Source organism: Pezoporus wallicus, unplaced genomic scaffold (assembly GCF_028554395.1).
Source record: "Pezoporus wallicus isolate ANWC-B61680 ecotype Strahan unplaced genomic scaffold, APGP_CSIRO_Pwel_v1 scaffold_2584, whole genome shotgun sequence".
Lineage (NCBI taxonomy): Eukaryota > Metazoa > Chordata > Aves > Psittaciformes > Psittacidae > Pezoporus > Pezoporus wallicus.
The window spans coordinates 1,511,445-1,536,310 of record NW_026642851.1 but is presented as its reverse complement, the minus strand read 5'-3'; the positions used below and the strand labels follow the sequence as shown (position 1 = coordinate 1,536,310).

The window sequence follows — 24,866 nt, the reverse complement described above, 5'->3', positions numbered from 1 at the left end:
AGAAATGACTTTTAGCATAATCACAAAAAGATTCCAGCAGTATATCACTTTTAATAGCTGCAGCTATTTCTGTCCTTTTCCTAAAGTGCCATGCAGTCACATTTACTTGGCTGGTTCCATCTCTTTACCAGTCTGTCAGGTTTTTTTGTGGGATACGGGACTTGTGTTTTCTATTTTAATTTCAAGAAAAGCTGTCCATGCTTGGAAAATATTGGTGCATTGGGTACAGAAATCAGCCACTCAGCCACACCACAAAATGTTTCATTCTCCCCTAGCTTTTTTGTAGTGGCTTCTGTACACTGCCATTAAGTTATGTGTTTGACCACTCTTCATTGCTTATCCTGGTGTGGTCTTTCCTTTTTCAACTAAATGGATGGAGTCAGAAATGCATATCTTAGAATTAGATGCTCTGAGGTAAGTGAAGGCCTATATTTAGTGGCTGATGTTGGCCAGAGTTGACTTTTTTTTTCCTGATTTGGTTCCTTTGTTGTTGTCTGCACTTTCAAAATCAACATAAATTCCTTCAGATGTGCTTTTTGCTCCAGCAGCCTGCCTTCTAGAGGTGCTGAGCACCCAGATCCATGAGACTTGTGTGCAGAGCAAGCTGAGGTAACAGCATGAATGACTACTCTCCTCCTTTTCCTCTTGTCCTTGAGTTTCCTTCTCTGTTTAAGCCAGACCAGAGCTCAGTCCCTCCAGAACTTTAGAAGAAAAGTACTACAACAAGTTTAATTCTCAAGAAAGTATGGCTGGAATACTTAAGAAAAAATGACAATTATGTTGGTCCTTCTCCACAAAGGATTCCTCACTTTGTTGCTGCTATCTAAGTTTCAAGTAAGGATCCTGTTCTTCAGAGCCACAGAAGAAATGACATACCCTAAACTCCCTCAAAGCTTTCCAGAATTTCCGAAGTAAATCAGTCTCAGTGTCTAGTAAGAGAAGGCATCTGTGGTCATTCTTTAAATACTGCAAATCTCAGAGAAGACACGTGGCTCTGAGCTGACTGCAAATTTAAAACAAAACAAAATCTTCATTTGAAAGAGAAAATCTTTTCCAACCTGAATTATCCTGTGACCCTATGATCGTAAACATGAATCAGATTCTACCCATTTTCATAGTAGTTCTTTGGCAAGTGGACCTCTGAATGTTTGTGAATGCCTGTGAAGATTCTGAGGCAGCTCCCATAGTGGGAATGTTGCAATACCTCTACCCAGGGACCCAAGTTTGTTGGAGAATTTTTGTTACATATACCAAAATGTTGTAAAACTGACTGAAGTAGGGCTTCGTCAGAGATAAAGGGGTTCTTTTGTCTTCATTTCTGTTTCATTTCCTGCTATGCATTGTTGGTAGGATGATCTTTGTGCAGCTATGTAGACCTCTGCTGTGCCTGTTCTCCAGGACGCACTGTTGCTATGACATTTGTGACTATGTGGTCATTTGCACACTGTAATAATTCATGCAGATGCACAGGTGCACTATTTTGGACTAAAATTTGGGGGAACTTGTAACTATGCCACTGGGGGAAGAGAGCAGTTGAAATTGTTTCACACGCCATGGCTTGCGACAGGGCATACTCATCCTGTTCTTTTTTTAGCATTTTTTTCCTCTGTTCCGTTGTGTTTGTCCAGACTGGAACATAGAAACACAGAGCACAGTCTGTGCTGTGAGAATTTCAGTAAACAAGAGCCTCTTAGGTCTTTGTTTTAGGTTCTTCCTCCCATTCCCAGCTGATAACAGCTTCTTTTTTTGTTCCTTTTTTTTTTTTTTTTGTATTGGAGCCTATACCACTTCTAGCATTTGGTGATTAAAAATAACAACCTTTTGGCCTAAAATTAGTGCTCTAATACTTGTGGAGAGATTGTGTGTGAGTCAATAGACGTTACACCCAAACACCCAACAACTGGATGTAGTATTTGGAAAAAGGTTTCCAATGTCTTAGGCAAGAGGACAGACCTGCATCCATCAGATTTGTACAGGGAGCCAAAGACAACCAAATATACAAGGGGCAGAGCCTCCTGTTTCCCAGATAGTACTAAAATTTAAGGCATCAGTAAGGGAGGACAGAAAACGTACTGAAAATGTGAAAATGTATATTCTGTCTTAGCTGCCACAGCATCTGAGCCTGTCCTGAGATCACCAGTATGAAATGCCCCAAGTCCTGCTTTACTGCTGTTAATGCGGAATCTGCTAGCATCTGCAGTTCAAGAAAAGAAACTGCATGTTCCATGCAGCTTTTTAGTCCTAAAACCTCTTAAAAATGGACCTTATTTCCACAGAAAATCAAGTCATGGTATTTTTTCATAGCAAAAGTAAGAGAGGTAACCTTCTTCCAGGCAAGGTTGGAGATAAAACTAGGCATCATTATGCAGACTAAAAGGATGTCAGCTGGATTCGCAGTTGCATGCCTTCCCTTGGGTTTAGCTATATCTTTCCCAATGCTTAGCAAAGCTTTTTCTATGATGACTTGGATCTATCACTATCTTGTGCAGAACCTTGAAGAGCAACACACCCATCAAAGCCAATGTGTGCATTATAACAGCATAATTGTATGCCATAGCCCATCAGCCTGTAAAATGACTGTAAAATGTAGGTGGGTGCAGTTTCCCTATTAGTAATTAACATTCTGAATTACTTGAGGACTGTGTTTATAAAAACAAAGTCTGCTAGCAACATAATGCTCTATTGCTTAGAGCAATGCTTAACATCGATCATCTTCCTCATTTGAAACTGAGATTTCAATTATGAATCAAAGAATTAGGAAGTGACGTGTTTGCTTGTCTTTCTTACATGGAAAATTTTAGGTGGCTTCTGCTTCAAAGCTTTTTTTGGAGGGTGTAGATTATTATATGCTTAAATGATATGCTGTCACCACTAGCAATAGCAATGTACTTTTTGTAGGTATTAAAATAGTGATTTGTAATGAATATGTACTTACTGATGCTGTTTCTCTTCTTGAAGTTCATGTAGTCTTCCTTTCAGACCAAATATAAAGAATATGCTGGCCACTCGATATGGCAGGCATTCTTTTTTATTTTGAAGTTTCTTTGTTTTCACTAATAACTTGCGTTGTACCTTTCTGCATTGCTGGCATCTAATAAGCAATAAGCAAATAATGCATTTTGCAAAAAACCCAACCTTTGAATTTGTGGCATTAGACATGCAGTGTTTTTAAACTTTAGCTAGCTAAGAAAAAAAAAAACTCAGTCAAAAACTATATTTCATAAGAGAAAATTATAGTGATATTGATGGTTTGCCAAAACCTCAAGCAGTGACAAAATCCACAGTGTCCTGAAAGAGATGCCTTTGCAAAACCATTCCTTTGCAGATGGCTTAGATTATTGATACTTATAAGCACATGACATTATTCTTTCAACTCAGAATTTTTTAAAACTGTGTTGATAAAAAATGCTGATTTGTCACACTATCCCAAAATTGCAGAAAAAAAAAAGCACCAAATCCTGTGTTCAATAGTTTACTAGTTGTTGATTTGGTTGCATTTCAAAATGACCTAGTGCAAAATATTTTCAGAGACAGAGAGGAAGGAAAGGAAAAAATAATATAACTTTCCTTTGATGATGTGAACATTGTGTTTTGTAGTTTTTCTTGTCTATCTGAAATTCCCACTGCTAAAGAGTTTTGGGTGAACAAGAAATGCAGCATCAGATGTGAAATCAATAAGTCACTGTGATTCTTCCACAGAATTTTTTTGCATAAGGAATATAAAACACCATACAATTCCCTAGCTGCACTGCAAATGATGGATAAACAGCTACAGGCATGACTTTTCTGTTTGGGTTATGTAACTGTTCTCAGAGCAAGCTACTTGCAATGGAAAGTGCATTTGGTCCAAATTCGAGAAAATTATTTCACTTCATGATTTTCATCTCTGTGGGAGCTCTATGTGAGGAGTGAAGCCTCTTTCTGTGTTACCTGGCACAAAATGTGAAACAGTTACTCCTCTGAAGTGCTGTAAAAAGCCCCAGAAACCAAGAAATCCATCACTGCACTCCAGGGTACAACTGTCCTCTGCTTTAGGTTAACCTAAAGCAGAGGGCATACTTTAGGTTGTCCTCTACCCCCATGGCTGGATGACTGACAAGCACTTCCCTGAAAAGAACTTTTGTATATGGGCAACATTGATGTAATGATGATTTACGCTCCCTGCTTCCCACAAAGGGAAAGCAGAGGCACGTGCTGACTGGCTGAGATACTGATATTATCCTTGGAAGATGTTTCCCATGGGGCAGAGAGAAAGAAAAAGTGCAATTATTTTAGCATGAGATGACAAGCAAATGTCCTATGTGCAAGAAGCAATATGCTTTTAAAAACTTGTCATACTGGAGGGATCAGAGTGTTTTCATTATCTCTACAATAAAATGTGCCAGGGTGCATTAGGGTCTATGAGTAATTCATTTTGATTGCTCTTATAACAAAATTTAGTATTTTTGTAGCAAAGATAAATACCAATTCTGCTGCAGTTCCATGTTGTTCATGAACATTTACTGAACCACCAGTCATTTCGTGGGGAGGACATACTTAATATTTGCTACCTCACGTTTACATCTGTAAATAAGTAGACTAAGCCAAATCTGGACTGAGTTAACAATGTATAGGAGTTGTGCAGAACTGCTCTTTTCTATGAGCTGTCTGAGGTAAATCCATTCTTCCTGTCAGGACAGTGACGCATTATAAAACATCCCATCACTAATGGGAGCAGATCACAGAATCATAGAATGGTTTGAGTTGGAACGGACCGTAAAGATCATACAGTTCCACCCCCCTGCCACCTTCCACTAGACCAAGTTGCTCAAAGCCCCATCCAACCTGGCCTTGAACACTTTCAGGATGGGGCACCCACAGCTTCTCTGAGCACCCTATGCCAGTGCCTCCCCACCCTCATAATAAAAATTTCTTACTAATGTTTGATCTAAATCAAACCAATCAAACTCTTTCAGCTTAAATCCTTGTCCCATCAATACGTATCTTTGTAAAAAGTCCTTCTTCAGCTTTGTTGTAGGCTCCCTTTAGGTATTGGAAGGCTGCAGTAAGGTCTCCCTGGAGCCTTCTCTTCTCCAGGCTGAACACGCTCAATTCTCTCAGTTTGTCTTCATAGGAGAGGTGCTCCAGCCCTCTGATCATCTTCGTGGCCCTCCTCCTGGACTCGCATGAGCAGGTCCATGGATGACCCGGGCAAGCTGTTTTTTGAGAAAGATGTTACTCCAGAGGTCAGCAAATGTAAGCTGGCATAACTGTGCCGATTTATTTTAACTAAGGCTTTAACCTTGAGGCTAGAAAACCACTTGTCTCATTCCTTCCTCCTCTACCAGAATACTCATGGAAAAAAATAGCAGAAGCCAAACAGCAGAACCTTGCAGTTGAGGAAAGCAGGATGTGCAATTTCAAGAAATTAAGGTTCATTTGGAGAAAGGGGAATAAAAGATTGGGTCTATAATGGGAAGTAGTCATCTATTCCTGCATGACTTTAGCTGCCCCCTAATGCTCTATGGGTGCAGAGCCAGGCTACTCATAGCAGAATTTGTAGAGTAATTTTTGATTGGAGATAGGCAGTGCAAAGGCAAGTCATGTTCCCGCCCTCATTCATAAATACAGGCTTGCCTGTGGTATATTCTTCATTTACACTAGAAAGCTGGTTTTGCCTCTCAGTCTCTCAATCCTCATATCTATGTGCAATGTTTAATTAATTTTCAATTATTTCCAATTATATAGTGACACTACTTATAAGTGATACATCAGTGAAAGTGATGGATTTGGGCAAATATAATAGACTGTCAGTCTTCACTAGAAGCTACAATTAAATCAAAAAGATAAGAAAAGATTACTGTAATTATTATGACAGTGAACTGGTAGAAGTTTGCCCAAGTGACACAAGACTACAGAGTACAAAAAGCCAATTGCTTAGAAACAAGTAAAATAAGATATACTGTCATCCCTTTGCTCCCTAGCCTTAATCTGGGGAACCAAGTGACCTATCTCCAGGATCAGGCAGAACTCCATTTAGCCAAAGACTTGTAGGCTCTTTGTTAAGTAGAGCGGTCCAGTAAGTAGAAATTCCTTAATTTCTGAGCTCCCCAGGGAAAGAGAGACTTGGACATCCTAGAGCAAGTCCAGCAAAGGATATCTAAGCTAATTTAGGGACCAGAGAGCTGGGAGTACTCAGCCTGGAGAAGGCTCAAGGGGGTCTTATCAGTGTGTATAAATATCTGATGAGAAAGAAAAGAGGAAGGAGGCAGGCTCTTCTCAGTGACATCCAGTGCCAGGACAAGAGATACTGGGCACAAACTGAAATACAGGAGTTGCATTTAAACTTAAGAAAAAAACTCTTTTACTGTGAGGGTGACTGACTACTGGCGCAGGTTGCCCAGAGAGATCATGGGGTCTCCATTCATGGAGATACTCAAAACCAAAACTACGCATAGTCAACAGCAATCTGCACCGTGTTCTGAGCCAGGGGTTGGACTAGACAACAACTAGATGTGCCTTCCAACCTTGGCTGTTCAGTGAGCCTGTCTCTGACGCTTTATTATACTCCTTTTCTCTTCCCTGTCTCTGAGGTTATGCAGAAGTCAGCTGAACCATGACTGTCTAATTCTACAGAGGCTTCCCAGGACCAGCTGAACATCAGGGTTTCTTTCCTCCTCCCTGAAAGGAGGTCACTGGCTCTCAGAAGTCCTGAATAAAGAAACTGCCTGATGAGGAAAAGTACTTACCAATTTGCTTGGCTGTGAGCAGGCTTTTGAGTCACTGAAGTCATGGGAATTAACTACAGTTAAGCAAATGAACTTCTGAGAAAAGATGGACTTAAGCATATAGATAAGTTCTTTCCTCAGCTGGGGCTTTAAAGTGTTCTTGTTCTGATTTGTTCAAACTGATGACCATGCCTGAGTTCTCATGGCCCATGCATTTACTGGGGGGGGAATTGGACTGAGTACTGCACTTGAGATTTATCTGCAACTCCCTTATAAGCAACTGTGACTATTATGCCAAATTTCACAGGCTGAGCTGTAAATAATTGTTCTTGCAGCATCTGTACTGACTTCTAATTCGTCTGTGGCTTCACATAGTTTGATCGATCAAATGCGTGGTTTGGAGAGCTGCTGCCATAGAAACCACCAAGCTACCACTGCAGCTCAAGAAAAACTTGTGTTTCTATTCCTGTTCTCCAAGTCTGGAATTTGCTATCTCTGTGTGCTCTGTAAAGTCTAACTGATATTTCCAGAACTTGCCATTAAGTGATCTTAGTTGTGCTTTCTCTTTGAAGAGACCAGAGCACCAAAATGCCAGGCAAGCCTAGCCCATACCTCCCTCTCTGGGGGATCTCTTCTGCTTTTGCATAGTGTTAGATGGGAGCCATCCTGGATAGGGACTCTTGAGCTGCTGATGCCAGGTCATGGTTCTAGCAGAAAGCAGACTCTGCTTGGAGAAGAGATATGCAGCAACAAGAAGCTTAAGTCCTTAGCCCAATGGCTGGGGTGCTTTATGAGCATGTGGCTGAGCTGCCAAGACTAGGTCTGTGGTTTATATTAGATAATATCAGAGAATAGGCAGAAGTAATTCAGGAAAAGTGACCGGAACTCCTGGATTTGTCCCTCCCAGCCAGGTTCCCCAAGCATTTGCTAGATAGGAGTGGCTTCACCTTCATAGATGCTTTTGCCTGCAGTTGCCTAACACAACGCTTAGAGAAGGCTTTGGTTTGTGTGATGTTTTGAGTATGTGCTTCTCAAGAGCTGTATTTCATTTTGCAGTGCTTAAAATATTACCCCCCCCCAAAAAAAAAAAAAAAAAGAAAGAAAAAAAAGCCAACCCAAAACTGTAGGAATGCAAAGAGATACAATGATGAATATACTGACCAAAACAGGCTTAACTGAGCTCTTTCTCTTTTTTTTTTTTTTTACTATAGCTTCTATAATCTTGTTATGTCTATTCTGCTATCCTCATGCATTGATAATAGTGCATGGAATACAAACAGTGCTTTGAGGCTATGCAGAGATGGCTTTTGGAAACTCATCCTATATTCAATTTAAAAAAAAAAAAAGCAAAAACAAAAACAAAACAAAAAACCAAGAACAAAACAGAGGAGGGGTGATAATTTCAATCCGATCCTTCTTAGTGTTGAAAGAAAAACTGTGCAAATTCCCCACAGCAAACAGTGTGCAAGCTGAAAATGGAAGACTCGCTTCTTGCCCTGAATTAGCAATGAAATTCTGTTGGGAATTGATTGTCGCTGAATCTGAGTTTTGGCTGCTGGCAGACCAAAACTGTTAAGATATTCATTTATGTTCCAATGATTTTGAGCTAGATTTACAGATGTGGTTAGGTCCCTAAAGATGAAGAGAAAGGCAGGCAATGGGATTTGCCAGTGCACTTTGCAGCACCTAACTACTCTGTTTACCCAACTCGCTGGTGCATAGATAGCTATGCATACGTAGGCAGCTTTTGGTTTTGTGTGCTTCTTAAAACAGGGACTGCAGGTAAATGTCTGCAGAATGTTAAGGAGGTTTCATCACTAGAAAACTATTCAGGCTACAATTCACCAAATGTAACTTCTAAAATCCCTTGGAATTTCACTCTGCATGACAACTGTTAATTTCACTTTACAGAACCTAAAGTGTCAGTAGAAACAGCTTCTTTTTTTGTCATGTCTCATGTAGGGATGACTGATTTCTAAAGGATTTCTCCTAGTTGATAGGGACGTCCTGCCACCAGCCCTGTATTTTCAGAAAGCAACTGAACACTCTTCAGTTTAAGAACTGCTTCTTACCATATGGCATTTCTGACCACTCCACCAAGTAAATTTTTCATGTAATATTATTTGCTCAACTCTAGAAGCCTTCATCAGACTGAGATACCTTTGAAAGAAATTGGTTACAAACCCATCATAACAATGCAGTCTTTGTCCCACAGAGCTTGAAGCTATGGTTATTTGTGGTGGCAGGCAGCAACACCATCACCCATGTGCTGGACTGGCTGTGTGTATAGCAGCTCTGGTCCAGAAGCCATTGGCTAATACCGTGCTGAAACTAGTGAGCCCTGATGCATGCAAGCAGAGTGCCAGAATGCCAGGCTCAGGCTGACACTTACCATCTGCTCCAAGTTCTGGCCAGCCTGTGGTACGAGCAGGGGTGGCAGAAGGTCTCTGCACTCCTCCTACAGACACACACCCCAAGGCTCTTGGTCTGCAAGAATGGTGCAGATCTGTCACTTTAGGCTTGTGAATAATTTAATCAAAACAATTAAGGGTGCTCATGTTAGAGTGTCATGATCTAAACAAAACAAAGTGCTTGCTTCTCCAACATGCAGGTGCAAGGATTTGTCCTTACAATTTAATAAGCAGTCAGATCCTAATCAGAGAAAACAGACAAATTTGGGTATTTACCATGTAAGCAATTGGGTGGAAAGAAAACTTTATTTTGATGTGTTTCTGTTATGAAATTGCTCCTTATTTCTCCAGACTTCAATCCTCTCCTCATCAGTCTAACAAAGAAAGTATTATATTCAGCAAAGACTATATTCTTAGGCTTGCATGTATCTGTAGTAATTCAGGGCTACCAAATTGATTGATTGTTGCAGTCATGGATAAAGGCAGGCAGGATTTCCCTGTGTTGCATTTGAGAAGTATCATGTTTATCTGGTTTTGTCATAGAGCAAGGCAGTTTTGCTGCTTTTCTGAGTCATCACAACACTACTGAATGAATAATATTAGCAAATGCACTTTCCAGAAGGGCTGAAGTACAGATCCCCTTCTGGCAAAGCGGCTTGTGGACTTTCTTTTGATTATTTTATTCTTGTAGTTACATGGGCTGAACCTGCAGTTACAGAGATGAAAGTAGAAACTTCAGCTTTCTGCTCTGATTAAAATGAAGGCATGACGCTGGATATTGCCTTTCTGCAGACTTGGGCAGAGCTTTCTGATTCTGCTGCAATGCTCGGATGTCAGCACTGAGGTTAGATGTCAGTTACCTACCCTGTAAACTTGGCTAAGAAAGAGCTACATTTCCTGACGTACTCTTTTCCTTCTTTTTAAGGACTCTAGTACTTTTTCAATAAAAATAAATTTAATTTGTGGCTACATTTCAGCTCCATTGGTTTGATGGTATAAGTGGAGCAATACCAGTTTTGGATTTAGAGCAGTCGTGTGGCTGAGTCTCTCTGTGCAGCTTTCATGTGGTCGGGTGAGACATTCTTAGAATCCCCAAACATTTTTGAAGATCCTAAACTGGAGACATTCACAATTCTTCCCTCCCTTTCTACCATTAATCCTTCATGTTTTAACAAGCACTGAAGTTAATACAGCCTACACTCTTTCCTGTCACACTGGGCCCCCCTCCCTCCTTTCTTTCTCTTGAATAAAGCAATCTGTTCTTTCCAGTCCATACTCTTGTAAATCAAAGGGGTGGATGTCGACACACACCATAACCAAGTATAAACTTCCTTTTTTTAATTAAACATGATTCTGACATTTGGTTTGAAGAAGTGTTTGCTTGGTTTTATTTATTTTTCTAAATACGTGAAGGATGTCAACTGGTTTTCTTTTATTTTTAGTAGAAGATGAATTTTGTATGATACCACAATCTCTAGTGCAAAATCTTTCAGATGTTGTTTCATAGTTGAATAGGAAGACAGTTGGGGACGCAATACAGAAGTCTTGGCATTTAAAGCTTTTAGAATTAAGAGCTAACCTCTTTGGTAAAGGTTTCTGTACAGATATATTGTGTATTGGGTACCTTTTCAAATTCAGCTGGGAAAAGCAGTTGTAATTCTGTCACTGTCTTCTCTGCTGCTTGCTTATTAATATTAATTATGCCTAGACATTTATGTGAAACACAGATTTCTAATAGCTGATACTAAAGAAAGAAAAGCAAGCAAGACTCTTGAAAGGAACATAGTCTCTATTTCAGGTATTTCAGTAGCCAGGGCAAAGTCACCCTAAAATTGCCTCTTTCAAGGTATCTCACACCTTCTTTTATGGTGCAAGAAGGATGTAATCGGGCACTAAACTAGACAATCTAGTGTTCAGATGTGATACATTACTTTCCATACTGGTTCTCAGTTCTTAGTCCTTGGCCTGGCAGGGGAAAAAGGGGCTTTATTTAGTAACTCAGTTGCTGTTTTGTTTCTAGATGATGATTTTAATCCATATGTGTTCTGGGACCTCATGTAAGTGTGTATAGCAATGCAAGCATGAGAAGATGGTCTCCTGATTGTCTGGCCAGAAGAAGGTAGGGCAGTTCTCAGAGGGAATAGGAGTGCTTAGACTCTTTAAATGCTGTTCTTCATGAGCATGACTGAGAGCAAAAGGTTATAAGTAAACTGTATGTGTACTTTTGGTCTTTGTCTTTATTTATTTATTTCTCAGGAGGGCAGGAATAATTGATCAGGGGTCCAGTCCCTATTCCTCAGTTCCTATGGATAAAGAACTAAGTCTGGCAGCTTTTCATGTTTCTAGCTAAGTGGCAGTAGAGCAGCTTTTTCCCTCTGCTGTCAGTCCCTCTAAGCCAATTCTCTCAAGCATGGAAAATGACCTGGCTCTTCATCTCAGCTGCAGTTAATTTTATTGCTCACTGCTGTCTCAGTTAGACTGACCTATAGTAGCATGCCAGAGACTGTGGTGCTTTTTTGCATATGTTTGCTCAGCTAGAAAAGCTACCCAGGAGTTTCCTGAGTGCCTGCTGCAATATAACCTGGTATTTTGGAGTCCAGAAATGCCTGTGAACTCCTCAGATCCCATCTTCCCACTGACAAAGTATTGTTTTGAGATACATCTGGTGTCAAGTGTAGGCATATGGTACCAGTATGGCAGCGCTGCCTATGGAGGTGGTTTCCTGCAGAAGAGGTCTTGCTGAATGCAGTAGTTGTTGCCTGTTGAAAGTCATTATTGTTTAGCACCCAGGTCTTTGTGAACTTGTTCGACTGGTGGCTGGGCAGAGTGCCATCCAAATCTATGGACATGAGCACAGACAGCTGAGTCTCTGGGGCCTTACATGCATCAGATGTGGGTACTGAGGTCAGGCTTCTCAGTAAGGAGAATCTAAATGACTGGCTGTCCCTAGCATGTGTATCTGTGGTTGAAGGGATATGCCATCATTAATCCAAATCTGGCCTGGATTAAGCTTCTAAAATAAAAAACAGCTCTGTCAGCCACTTGAAGAGGGCTCAGGGCTTGTTTGAATCGAGTGCATCAGTGGGGAGGGAGGGAGGAGAAGGAGGAGGAGAAGGAGGAGGTAGAGGCAGCTGAGCAAAGTCACCACCTCACCACCTCTGCAGCTCATCTCTCCATATGGCCTGAGATGACCAAAATGGGGGTCAGTCTGTGCTGCATTCATCCGTCCAACTGCAGGCCTCTCCATGGGCTGGGCAGCACTTCTGTTTCTGAGGCCATGACAAGAGCACAGACATTTCATGCTTTGTTTCTTCATTATGTTTTCATCACCGTTCTTGTAACAGCTGGGAGCAGAAGCTTTAGCATTCAGGGAGAGGGACTGCCCATTTTCCACACAAAAGATCTCAGGTCTGCCAGCCTGGGCCTGGCTCTCCCTTTTGCCTGGGCAGTGTTCCTACCTGGAGCTGCTTTGGGCTCGCTCCTTAGCTCTTCATCTCTGCAGACACACGGGATGAGGCAGCAGCACCGGCATGGTGGTACCCACCAGGAGCAGAAAATATGGTGGAAGATCACAAAGCCAGAAGTACCAGAAATACTTCAGTAGGGTTGTTCAGAAACCTAAAGAGAGGCAGAGGCAGAGAAAGCTAAATCCAGTTGGCTGTGTTTGCACAGAGGGAGAAAACACCAGAGCATTAAGTTAAAGTGAATAATGAAATGATTCACCACACAGCACAATTCAGAGGAATGAAGGTGACCAAACACTTGGATTTGCCTGTCTCTTGTGGGTCCTGACAGCTTGCAGGCACAGATGCTCTGTGGCACCCATAAAAAGATAACACTGGGAACCTCCTATTCTAAGTACTGCTTTTATGCTATGGACACTAACCCCCCTTGTGGAATTCTCTTCTGTCATGATTCCCCTCTCATCTCTGTGAATTCTTGCCATATACTGTGAAACTAGCTGCTTCTGTTCTCTGTGATGCTTAACTATGCACCTGCAGCATATAAAATGTACCTAACTGAAAAAGTGGAAAGCTTTGCCATCATTATTGGATAGTGCTATGAGATTTCCCTAGAAAGGTGTGGTAGAAGTGCAAAGAGGGAATATGCTGTTATTTTAAAACCCGACCATGTGCTCTTTCCTCTCCCTTTGAAGTCAGTGGCAAAACTCTGTTTTGGAGAAGCAAGACTGCTTGAATCGGCAAACAAGAGGCAGCCTGAAGGCAGAAGAGGCTTACAGGGAATGGTTTCTGCTGCTCTCGTTGAGCAGAGAGCTGTTCAGACAGACTGGAGACCTGTCTGCTGCTCTCTCCTATTAAGGCTAAGAAGTGAATGCTTTTAAAGTTGTTAAATGAATGGGCTGGATCTTACAGCCCTTACTCATCTGAGTACTGCCATTAACTTTAAGAAAATAATCACTATATTAAGTGCTCTGGAGTGGAGTCCTTAAATTGTTAAAATCTAATATTTGACAGAAGTTTTTTCTCAGTAGAAAAATAATATTGACATAATTAAAAGGATGTGAACATTTCACCAGTAGAAGAACATAAGTTGCTTTGGAGCAATACGTAAAACTAGAAGCAGCGCAGAGGACTTAAGTCCGTGTCACGTTTGTAGGTTATTTTTGAACTTTATGAAAAACACACTTTAGCAGTTTATATCCTGACCATTCAACTGTGTTCTGGCATTCTGAGTTCAAAAACATGCTAACCATGAAAACACAACATTTAAAAATACACTGTCCACTGGGCTGCTTTGCCCTGCTTCAGAGTCACTCAAGTTTGTTTTAGACAAACTGAGAGCTTTGTTGTGGATTGACTGTTTGAACTGGGGTTTCTTAAAATACATGTGGAGCCTTGTAGCTGCTACGGGGTGCACACAGTGATGGAGCTGTACTGTTTTAAAATCATCTTTCTATTTCACTTCATGTAAGAATATCTGTCAGCTTAGTTATAAGGAATGAGAGGGGATGATTAAAACAACTCACGAAGCCATTAAACAAAGAGATAAAACATAGAACATGTGCTGTAGGATCGTTTTAATTATAATGGATGGGGGATCTGCGGAAACTGGATGGCAGCTGCATTGTAGCTGAGTTTTAAGCTCCTCTTAGCAGTACCCAAGTCCTGTTACTCAAAAGTGGGATTTCTTATCTGTAAACCTAATAGGTCCTTTGGAAATGGTGTTTGGAAGCTACCTTTTGTTGCTATGACTGACCATAGTGTAATTATTATGCTCAAGCACTTAGATAGGTATGGACTAAGATGGGCAATTATGTGTAGTAATCATCTAGTCATCAGCAAAAGCTTTAGTCAAGAAGGGAAGGGATCAAAGGTGTCAAGTGAACAGCCATGAAAATCCAGAGAGAACAGGGAAAAAAAGGTAGTGGCTGCTTATTTCATTGCCTTGGTGATCTCACTTAGTAAAACAAACCAGTATAGAATGTACTGCTGTATGCTATGTCTGCTGAGCTAATTTAGCATGGAATCTGGCTTTAAACAATAATAGCAGGCAGCCACATGAATTCTGTAAAATCTATTTAAACTTCACATTTTGCTTTATTCTCATTAACCTAGTTATAGACATCGAGAGTTAGCATAATTAATTCAGGCCCTATCAGAAAGGGTTTATAAATCTCTGGTGTGAAAGTTCAAACCAGTCTCTAGCCACTAGAAATTAGGATGAGGAGCAGGAGCAGTAAGGAAAGATAACTAGCATATCTACCCACGTCAAGGATTTTAAAACTCAATCCATTCCTGCCAGAGACAGGGTTGTCAGCTAGGTAGACACTGGGTTTAGCTCAGCTTGGCAGCTATAATGTTTCCAATTCAACAAAGTTTACTTAAATGTCTGCAATGCTTTTTATGCATCTGAAATATGGTAATTTAGTTAACCCTTTGTCATCGAGTATAATGGATTCACACGTAGGAACGTCACAACTTCAAAGTACCCAGTCATTAAACTGTAACAAAGATTTGTTACAAAAATTCATTTGAAACAACCAAAAAATGAAGTTTTAAGAATGCAACCACTAAAACTGAATTTAACTTTCTGACTGTAATTGCTGCAGCAGTTTAAGTCTTGCTCTGTGGCTTGTAAGCATCACTAAAACTGCCCATGAAAAAATGACATTTGCTTCTGTTTGCAGTCAGTCTTTATTACTATGTGAATTCTCAGGAAATTATATGAATGCTGTAACTTTTGGTTTCCAATGTGCATAAAACAAAGAGAAAACATCCAGGACCAATTATATAAATATGGGAAGTAATTCCTTAGAAAGGGAATGAAGGACCCAAAGGAGTTACCGCTTGTTCTCTTGGCCGTAGCTTGTTGGCATATGGAGGTTCTAGAGACTGTTCCCTTGAGGACTTCATATGTTATATATTACGTTAAAGAGACTGGAAGGTGGTAGTTGGAATAGATATCCATCTCCATACTGGCTTGTGAGACAAGAGCAATAGGGGAAGAGCTCTCCCTGATGGGAAATCATGGGCCAGGATGCCACACTCTGGTGGGCTGGCATTTGGTTACTTGAAGTTCTCAGTTTTGGAAATGATATTAAGCAGTGTCCCATCACCGTCATGGAGAGGTTATCTCAGATTTTTAGGATCATACTAAGACTCACCCTGTGGTGCGTATTTTCCCTAAGACCAATGGAACTACACATTTTAGTGTCCAAATTAGCTCTTTGCATGTGTCCCGTTGGCTTTAGCAGAATTTCTGGTGTGCAAGGAATATGAATAGAGCTTATATAGTGATTTCTAAAATACAGAATGATAATTACAATATGCTTCCTTAAGGAAAGAATTGAAGGTGTTTGACCATGTAACCCTTCTCTCCTCCTCTACCTGTTTTACTCCAGTCCTCCGTGATGTCTGTCTGTTTTGCCCGCTTTCACCCAAACCTGGTTGTTGGTGGAACATACTCTGGCCAAATCGTCTTGTGGGATAATCGCAGTCACAGGCGCACTCCGGTTCAGAGAACTCCCTTATCTGCTGCTGCTCACACGGTAAGGATAAAAATCACCTTTTCGTATTTTTTAGAGGAAACAGCAGGGAAGTGAAGCTGTCTAGTGTGTCTACAGTAATAGTTGCCACACAGATGTGTGTGCAATATAAGTGTTGTCATTGAAGGGAAAGAAATAGGTAAGAGAGATGTACAACCACCTCCTGTAAGTGCTTAACCATCACACTTCATAACGTCAGGTCAGGAGATTATCCTCCTTTCCAAGAAGGAAAGCAGGATCAATTACAACACTTGAGTAAGGCACCTTTGTGCCAGCACAGTGGCACTGCAACTCTAGCTCTTTATTGCCTGTCAGGTCGATATAGGGACTGTGTGTCTGTCAGTCCAACATGGAAGGCAATTTGAATCGCTTATTGTTGTCTTTTACACAAGTTTCTCTTTTGAACCAGATTCGGCACCTACAGTGGTCTGAGTGGAGTCCTGTAAATAGACACTGGTATCCTTGAAAAGAGTGGGACAGTTTGCTTCTGTTTTACAGTACAGCAATACATACATGTCTGTCATGGTTTCCTAATCCAGACAGGGCCATAAGGCAGAGCTTGCACAATGAGGGGGAGCTTATTTCAATTAAATGATGTGGAAGAACATTTTGCTATTACACACTAATACTTGCAGACATAGTGATGGTGGCACAGGGCTCTGGTGACGTCTGGGAGATATACAGGCAGATCAGCAACACAAAACGACTAAGAAAAAAGGGTTTCTCTATCCCCCAAAGATGATCTCTGTGGTAGATGACTCTCTCACATTGCAAAGTACTCATATTGTGCTGGAGGAAGAAAAAGCCTGGATTGCCTGCTGAAGTGTCCTCACTCTGCTATGGCACTGACTTCCAGACCATCCTGCACTAAGATGTTATGCATTCTTGAGCTCTCCTCTTCCAGAGTTTGGGCTCAGGCAGCCTGTTCAGAAGATCTGGAAGGTGTACTCATGGGATGATAAACACATCCCAGGTTGGGAGTGGGCTTGGGACCATTCTTGAGTGGGAAGCAGAAAAGAAAATGCATAGAATCATAGAATCATAGAATAGTTAGGGTTGGAAAGGACCTTAAGATCATCAAGTTCCAACCCCCCTGCCATGGGCAGGGACACCTCACACTAAACCATACCACTCAAGGCTTCATCCAACCTGGCCTTGGACACTTCCAGGGATGGAGCATTCACAACTTCCCTGGGCAACTAAACAGAAGAGAAAAATGTAATAGTATGATATAAGAATGCAGAAGAATGCAGATTTCCTGAAACATAAGAAACTGAACTTCACAAAGCACTCTGAGAGATAAGATAATAATTTTATTATAGCAAAGAGAAGGATCAGATTAAGTGATAGGTCTTTTGCACCTCCAGCTTTTATGATTCTATGATTGTTCTCTTTGGAATTTGGAGATCAAGGTTCAGCTTTTAGTTAGCTGTGACAACACAATCCTTGAAGTTAAAAGACAGCTCTAGAAGCCATGCCATGTGAATTAGTGCAAAAGATTCAGCATCGGGCCAGCATTATGATAGCAAGTCTCTTACATTAAAAAACGAAAGGTGTGCACAGACATGCTTAGCGGGCCAGGCAGTACAAATATTGTTCCCTAAATTTCCACTATCATGAATGTTGATGTAATAATCTAATGATCTGTGCCATGGGTTGCAACTTCAATATTGCTTTTCATTTCCCTAATGTTTATGCTCATTTTGTCGCCAGTAATGTTGTTCAATCTGCATGAAAAGAAACAGTCTCTCTTGGAAGTGCAATTTAGCGATGTAGCAGACCAGAAAACTGGTGGCAAGAAGCTGACTGTCACTGAAAATTGAACAACTGGGACTCAAAATCTAGTGGAAAAAAAAAAAAAGATTAATGGGAAGTAATTTGTTTACAATCACAAAATGTTTAAGACAAAATTGTCCCTCCTGGAATTATATATTAAACTAGTTTTGTTATTGCAATAGAACAATATGTGATGTTTTGCTTTTAACAAATGTCAGTAAATGATTTTCAGTTGTGGATGGGCACTTTATGTGCTGTCATGGATTGGTATAAATAAGTGTTTACACAGTCTAACATGAGGAAGCATGATGTTTTTAAGGAGTGATCAGATTTTACAATAAAAGAGTGCTTTATGTTCATATATAAGAATCACATAAAATGTAAATGAAGTCTTGGTTGCAAAAGGCTGGCTTGAATCCTCACTGCCAAGAAAAAAAGAAAAAGGGATTAAATTAAGAGAACTCTACTGTAGCAGTGTTACTTTATGTACTGCAACATACGTGAATAGTCATTTTTTAGTCAAATGAACAGTCATTTTTTAATTTGAACTTACACCAGATGTGAAAAAAGGACTTTTCTCTGTTCTTTCTCTCACTTAGCTTATTTGAAACAGATAGAGTTATCACTGACTTAAACCTTCCTGAAGTTTAGTGTCACTGATTACCGCCTGGATTCACCAGGGAAGAGAATTCTACCCGCAGCTTACTCACTAATTTCCTTTCACACCCACCACACATCTGCACTTGGGACAACAGGAAATTTTAATTAAGACAAAATCCTTTTGCATGATGATTTAATTTCCAAAATAAATAAAAGCAATCTGGCAGCAACCCTTTGAAAGGAAGTAGACTGTTTAGACTTTCTTCTATGTACAGTTGGTTGTCTTTTTCATCCATTTTCCTTACGTCTTTTCATTTATGTAGTGATTTTTATTATGCATGAAATTGATGGCTGGTAGCCCTGATTAAAGCCAGCCATGGCACACTGAGGTGCTGCTGGAAAGACAGGACTTGCTTTCTCTCTCAAGCCTAAATATTCTAGCTACTCCACTTCTTGCTTTATCTTCCTCCCACCACTCTGTCCCTGTCTTCGTGGACTTCTGAAGGTCAAACACCCATGAAAAAATAGGCCTATTTCACACATCAGCATGTGCTAATCATGTTTAGCACTGGGCTCATTAGCTCACCACTAAGCATCAAGAAGGTCCATCATAGAAGGGTAATAGTGTGAGGGACAGATTGGGCATCCTTTTGATGATCCGGGGAAAATGAGGTGTGTGACAAGCTTCAGAAAAAGAGGAAAGTCTGCATCAAAATGGACCTTGTGACTTGCTGGTGTGTACAGGTAGCCTCTGAGCACAAGGTACTATTTCAGCAGCAATTGGTGATTCCATCTTTGGCGTGGGTGCACACACACGCACTGTGCTTTCAGATGCTGCCCTTTTTGCACTTAGGGGGCATTTAATGGATCTTCTCAGGTATCAAACCTCAGAGATTTCCAGTGTTCTGAAGATTTCTGCCTTTCCCTACTGACTGGGTAGGTGACTTGCAACTGGATCTTAAAGTTGTCTGCAATAAGTGGTAGGGCAGCCATTCTTTTCAGTAGGAGCAAATGCTAGGTTTCTAACCCTCCTTGGAGTTGGCTTAGAACCTCTATAGGGATCTTTTGTTAAGTTGGTCCTAATTTTCTTTAAATACTGAAAGTATTAGTGAAAAGTATGTTTTCTTCCTGGAGATGCAGGTCTCCTATTCATCAGCAAAAGAGGCAGATAAATACAATACTTAGTTTCTTGACTTGTGTATATGCCCTACCCTTAATTAAGCAGGATCACTTGTACTGATCGAAAGAAATTAAATCTTATTGTTCAGTCTGACTGACTTTTCACTCTGGAGATTGCTGAGCTTGAACCATCCTTCATATGTCACCATCAGATACCAGATGACACTTCAGGCTCCAAATATTACCAGGTTCCTCGGAAAAGGAATAGGCCAAGTTTCGTATTGCACTCAAAGTGGAATTCAGCCTCCATGGAATGAGTATTCTATGGTGAACCAGGTGTAACACCCTAAATTTAGTCACTGCACATTTATGATGACAGATTTAAAAAGATATATTGGCCAGTGCTGGAAAATGTTGATGGACTTGTTCATGTTTTTCAAGTGGAGTACATTTGCAAATGTTAAGCATGCAAGCCAAATTCTGGAAAAGTTCAAGTTTTATGCAGCTGTTTTCTTGAATAAAGTTTTCATTTTCATTCCATTTGGACCATTTGCCTCTTTTTGCCAGTTATTTTCAGTGTCAAAAGTAGACTGATACATGTCCCCATGGGTGAAATCTCATGCACATAATTCAGTATTTTCACAGCATTACTCAGCTGGGTCATTTTATTATGAGGAAAATGAAACTTTGAAAACATTTCCACCTCCACCACCTTAAACTTATATCTAAAAAAAAAAAAAAACCACAATAAAAACCAATTCCTATCTGGCAAAAGCCGACTCCTGTATTTTCCAGGCATTATGTGACTACTTAATAATTTTTTAAAACAACATATGACATTAGTAATCTGTTCGTAACGATGTGAGAATGGCTGTCTGATTTCCAGTGTTAATGTGTTTTCAGCATCCCGTGTATTGTGTGAATGTAGTTGGAACACAGAATGCGCACAATCTCATTACCGTCTCTACAGATGGCAAAATGTGCTCCTGGAGCCTGGACATGCTCTCAACTCCACAGGTGGGTTTGTTTTTACATATACAGGGAAAAAAAGCACCCTCAGTAGAGCAGGATACCTGCTTAATGGAACCTAAAAGCCAAAACCTCACGTCCTATACAAACTAAAACCAATGGATGCACTTGAAAGAGTACAGCTTGCTTCCAGCAGTCTCTGTTAAGAGCCAAAACCCATTTCCTTTACCACAAATCATGTAATTATTGTAATACGTTAATACATAGGTCAGTTTCAAGTGAAAATGAAATAATCCATTTTAAATCATGGTAATTACAGAAGTCGCCTGTGGTATAAATTGTACTTACTCTACAGCATTGTTTAACAAATACGGACTAGATTGCACTGTTGCTGAACACGCCCTAGGCACTATGGGTTTCCAAGGCACACAGAAAGCTTACTTTGCTGCCTGCCTTCAGTAGCCAAAGGAATAAACAATGTAAATCAAAACTTTTAGAACTGATTTCCCCCCTCTGGAATGTTTGCTGCCATTGTCTTCCCCCACACACACCCCACCAATCCTCGCTTTGTATCAGAAATGAAAGGAAATCCAGGAAAATTGTCCAAACCACTAGTGATTATAATAATGAAAACTAAACAAAGAATTTGATGCTGAAAAAGGCCAATTGAAAGCATCTTTTAAGTGTTTTCTTCTTGAGTAGTACATTTTCTATTCCAACACATCACTCATTTTTTATATGTAATTTCTTAGGAAAAAAAGACCCATATCATTTTTACTAAGCATCCTGGGATTTGATCTTGTTTCAAAATGCTGCATAGAAACTCCTCTTCGTGATTCCATTAATCATCCATTAATCATGCATTAATGTGCAATTACTATTGAATTATTTACTTTTCAGTGTTTACAAAAGAGGTGGGACTCCTCTATCCCAAACTTTGATATCTAGAAGCTAGGTCCATGTCAAGTCTAAGCTAGTAATTTTAGTTCCCTTTACAGGTAATTTAGAGAGACTGGGCACTTATGGAGGACGACTCTCCCAGCCCAGTGTGAAATACCATTTCAGATACCCACCCTAGGGTACAGAACTGTCAAATCTTAAAATGGAAGGGGCTTTTGAAAGTCATCCCATCTCTTTTCCTATTCAAATTGCAGCCAACTTCACAGTTAGACTGTGTTCATCTGAGGCAACAATATGGAAACCAATGCTCTTCTGGAATAGAAGTGAAGGCATCTAAAAAGCCCCAGTCACCTATGTTTAGGCAACTGAATCCCTTCCCCAGTTTCTCAGTTAAAAATCAAGAAGATAAATCCCACCTTTACATATTCACTTACTGAAATGCTAAATTCTGAAGCAGAGATTTGTGAACATCTCAGTTCCAGTACTTCATCACTCAGATGGAATTTCCCTGCTCCAAACTGGCTTTCAACAGGGATGGGAACACACCCCACATTACGCTGAAGTTTGGCGTGTGGATCATGGTGATGAAGGCACAGGATTTGACGTCAAGCCATAGCTTTAAATTGGGAGGAGTAGAGTGTTGCTGATGTGTGTCAGTCTGAAACTTTCCAAAGGCACTGATTCAGAGCACTCATGTACAGCCATACAGCCGTGGTGTAGGCGCTGGGAGGAGGGAGTCCACCACAGTATCTGGCTGCGTCTCCACAGAGACACTAAATGATGATCTCACCCCAGAAGTTTTTCCCAGAAATATATGGTCCACACGTGCCCTGCCAATGCATTTACCAGATCTAGTTCTGCTTCTTTTTGGTAGAACCAAATGTATTTCAAAGAAAAGTATAAACCAAGCAGAAGTATTTCTCTATGGATTTGCAGCCCTCTCCTCTCACAAGGATGCCCACTTTCCTTAGCTACAGCAAAAAGACCTCCTGAGAAAAACGCTACAGGTTTTGGCCCTAGAAGAACAGCAGCTTAGACATTTTAAACATAGAAAACATACCCACTTAAATAGCTAAAAATGAAAATTATTAAATCATTCAGCCCCTTTGTGGATTCTTGCGTTACAGCATTTAGGCTGAAGAAGCAAAAAGTTGTGCAAAATCTGCTCAAAGCGTCCGCATCTTGCAATGGCCAGAATCTGTTCATGCTGGTTGGACTTACAATGGCAAAAATGGGCATTCTGGTTTACTTTGAAAGGTAGCTACCAAAGGAGTAAAAAAAAAAGCCTTCTGGTTGATAGCTTGATGGTGGAGTCCGGGGGCAGTGTTTTGGGTTACCCCAGAAAATCCCTCAAAATCAATGTTTAGAATGGTGGTAGTGAGGACCTCAACTTTCAATTTTGTTCTGCAAAGGGACAAGTGGCACAGTCTGATAACGCCTCAGGTGCACAGGATACTTCATGTGTTTCTTGACAGACAACAGATTTCAAAAATGTTTGTAAATAGAAGGGTATTGTACGTTTTATTAGAGCCTGGGGCTGGCAAGTGTAAGCATTAAGGTATTATCTTTAATTTCTGCCCCATTAGCTTTTAAATTCTCACCTGTCATCTCTGCCTGATCTAAGATGATGTAGCAAAGACCAGTGCCTTTCAGCCACTCTCAGATGTGTGACAGACAGCAGCAGGGATGGCAGGAAAAAAAACAGCCGATCAAAAGGATGGTTGCAGAATAATATCAAAATTGCAGAATAATAACAAAGACCTGTTTTGGTAGGAGAGCATGGAGCTGGTTTACAATAAGTCCAAACCAGTGGCGGTTACAGGAATGGCTTTCCCAACTGGAGATGTCAATAACTTTGTTGTTGGCAGTGAAGAGGGAACAGTCTACACAGCCTGTCGTCATGGAAGGTGATGTTCAGCATTTTGTACTTTGATACTGTGTGGCTGTGTTGGCATGAGGTAGCCAAGCGTGTGTGGAGAGCGTTTTATGTTTTTAATCTTTTATCACAGTGTCTGTACTGTTCTACTTTGCATGGTTAGGACAGGGGTCACCTGACTTTGAGCATCTGTGCTACTGCCTGTTATACTGCTCCCTGCACAGTTGGTGGGGGGGATGACTACTCCTAGGTTTGCATTCCTTTACCTTTTTCAGGCATCTGCCCAAAGAAGAGATGACTGGGACCTCAGAAATGTCAGTTCATATCCCTTCCTCACATAACCCAGGCTGTAGTTTAATACTGCAAGTTTCTTATTTTGTACCCTGTAAATCTTCAGGATGCTGGAGTGCTCTGTTGGCTTCTGGTGGTAGTTTCATCCTCTGGGATACTTGACAGGCTTTTGTAAAGAAACTTTTTTCACTGATAGATTTAAAGCTCACCCCCACCAACAGTTTGCAGTATTCTCTGAATTCATATTTTATCATACTCTGTGTTTCTGTTGACCAAACAGACATCAATACACTGGTCTAAGATTGTAAGGCTTCTATTACACATTCCTAATATTGTATAATTTTTGCTCCATATATACATATAATATTGTATAATATTTGCTCCATATAATTTTTATTTTAAACTATTTTTATTTTAGCCTGACCACTGGCAGTATTGCAAAATTGTGTCTATTTAGGCATACTTACAGGCTGTGGCGACTGATGGTTTGAATTAATCATAGGCTGCTAGGGTAAATGAAGTATGCCCAAGGGCATTTCTCACTTCTGATCTTTCAGACATGCCTGGTTTGTTCCTCACAAGAGGAGGAAGGTGCCAGATCCTCTTGTTAGTGCAACTTTTTAGCAAACCTTCAGCTGACCAACAAAAAATGCACTCCTTTTCTGCTCCTGCCTGCCTTTCCTAGAGCTTTTTGCTATCATCCCCACTTTATTTGCAGAGGCTCCTGTGTCCTTCAGCCCAGCACAGTGGAGAGCCGTATGTTATTCTGGAAAAAGGTGTTTCAAAGCACAGAAGATACCCAAGGTGTTCTCAGTGCTCCAGAACTCCCCTTATCCCACCGACTATATGACAGACAGGTGGGGATAAAATAAGAGGTGGGCTTTGTACCCAGCACTGCAGAGGCACTGCAGAGCTTAGTCCCTGCTCCAGCACAAGCTGCAGGGTCTGGGAGGGAAGCCTAAGTGAGGCCACACTGTGATGGTGGTCACCAGGAGAGGTGAGAGGACCGCTCTAGCAATATGAGGAACCAATTTGCTCCAGTGCAGCTCCTATCTCTTTGAGTACACTGTACTCACACTGACACAGGGCTGGAAGCCTTGTCACGGCTGTGGCTATTCTTAATGTATTTTTTTTCCACTGGCAATTTTTATATAATGTAACTAAAAGGGTAATTTCATGATTCCCCTTTCTGTATACACTGTGAGACAGCC

At 40.7% G+C, this 24,866-nt stretch overlaps 1 protein-coding gene across 14 annotated transcripts in view; it reads left to right on the top strand.

Annotated features, from left to right (window-relative positions):
• The window catches only part of DYNC1I1 (dynein cytoplasmic 1 intermediate chain 1), a 192,579-nt gene that overhangs the window by 125,145 nt on the left and 42,568 nt on the right, over positions 1-24,866 (top strand). For all 14 annotated transcript variants that reach the window (XM_057432592.1, XM_057432589.1, XM_057432596.1 and 11 more), the window contains 3 exons: positions 15,981-16,127; positions 20,523-20,636; positions 23,262-23,395. In XM_057432592.1, coding sequence (XP_057288575.1) covers positions 15,981-16,127; positions 20,523-20,636; positions 23,262-23,395 — 395 coding nt within the window. The remainder of the gene's footprint in view (positions 1-15,980; positions 16,128-20,522; positions 20,637-23,261; positions 23,396-24,866) is intronic.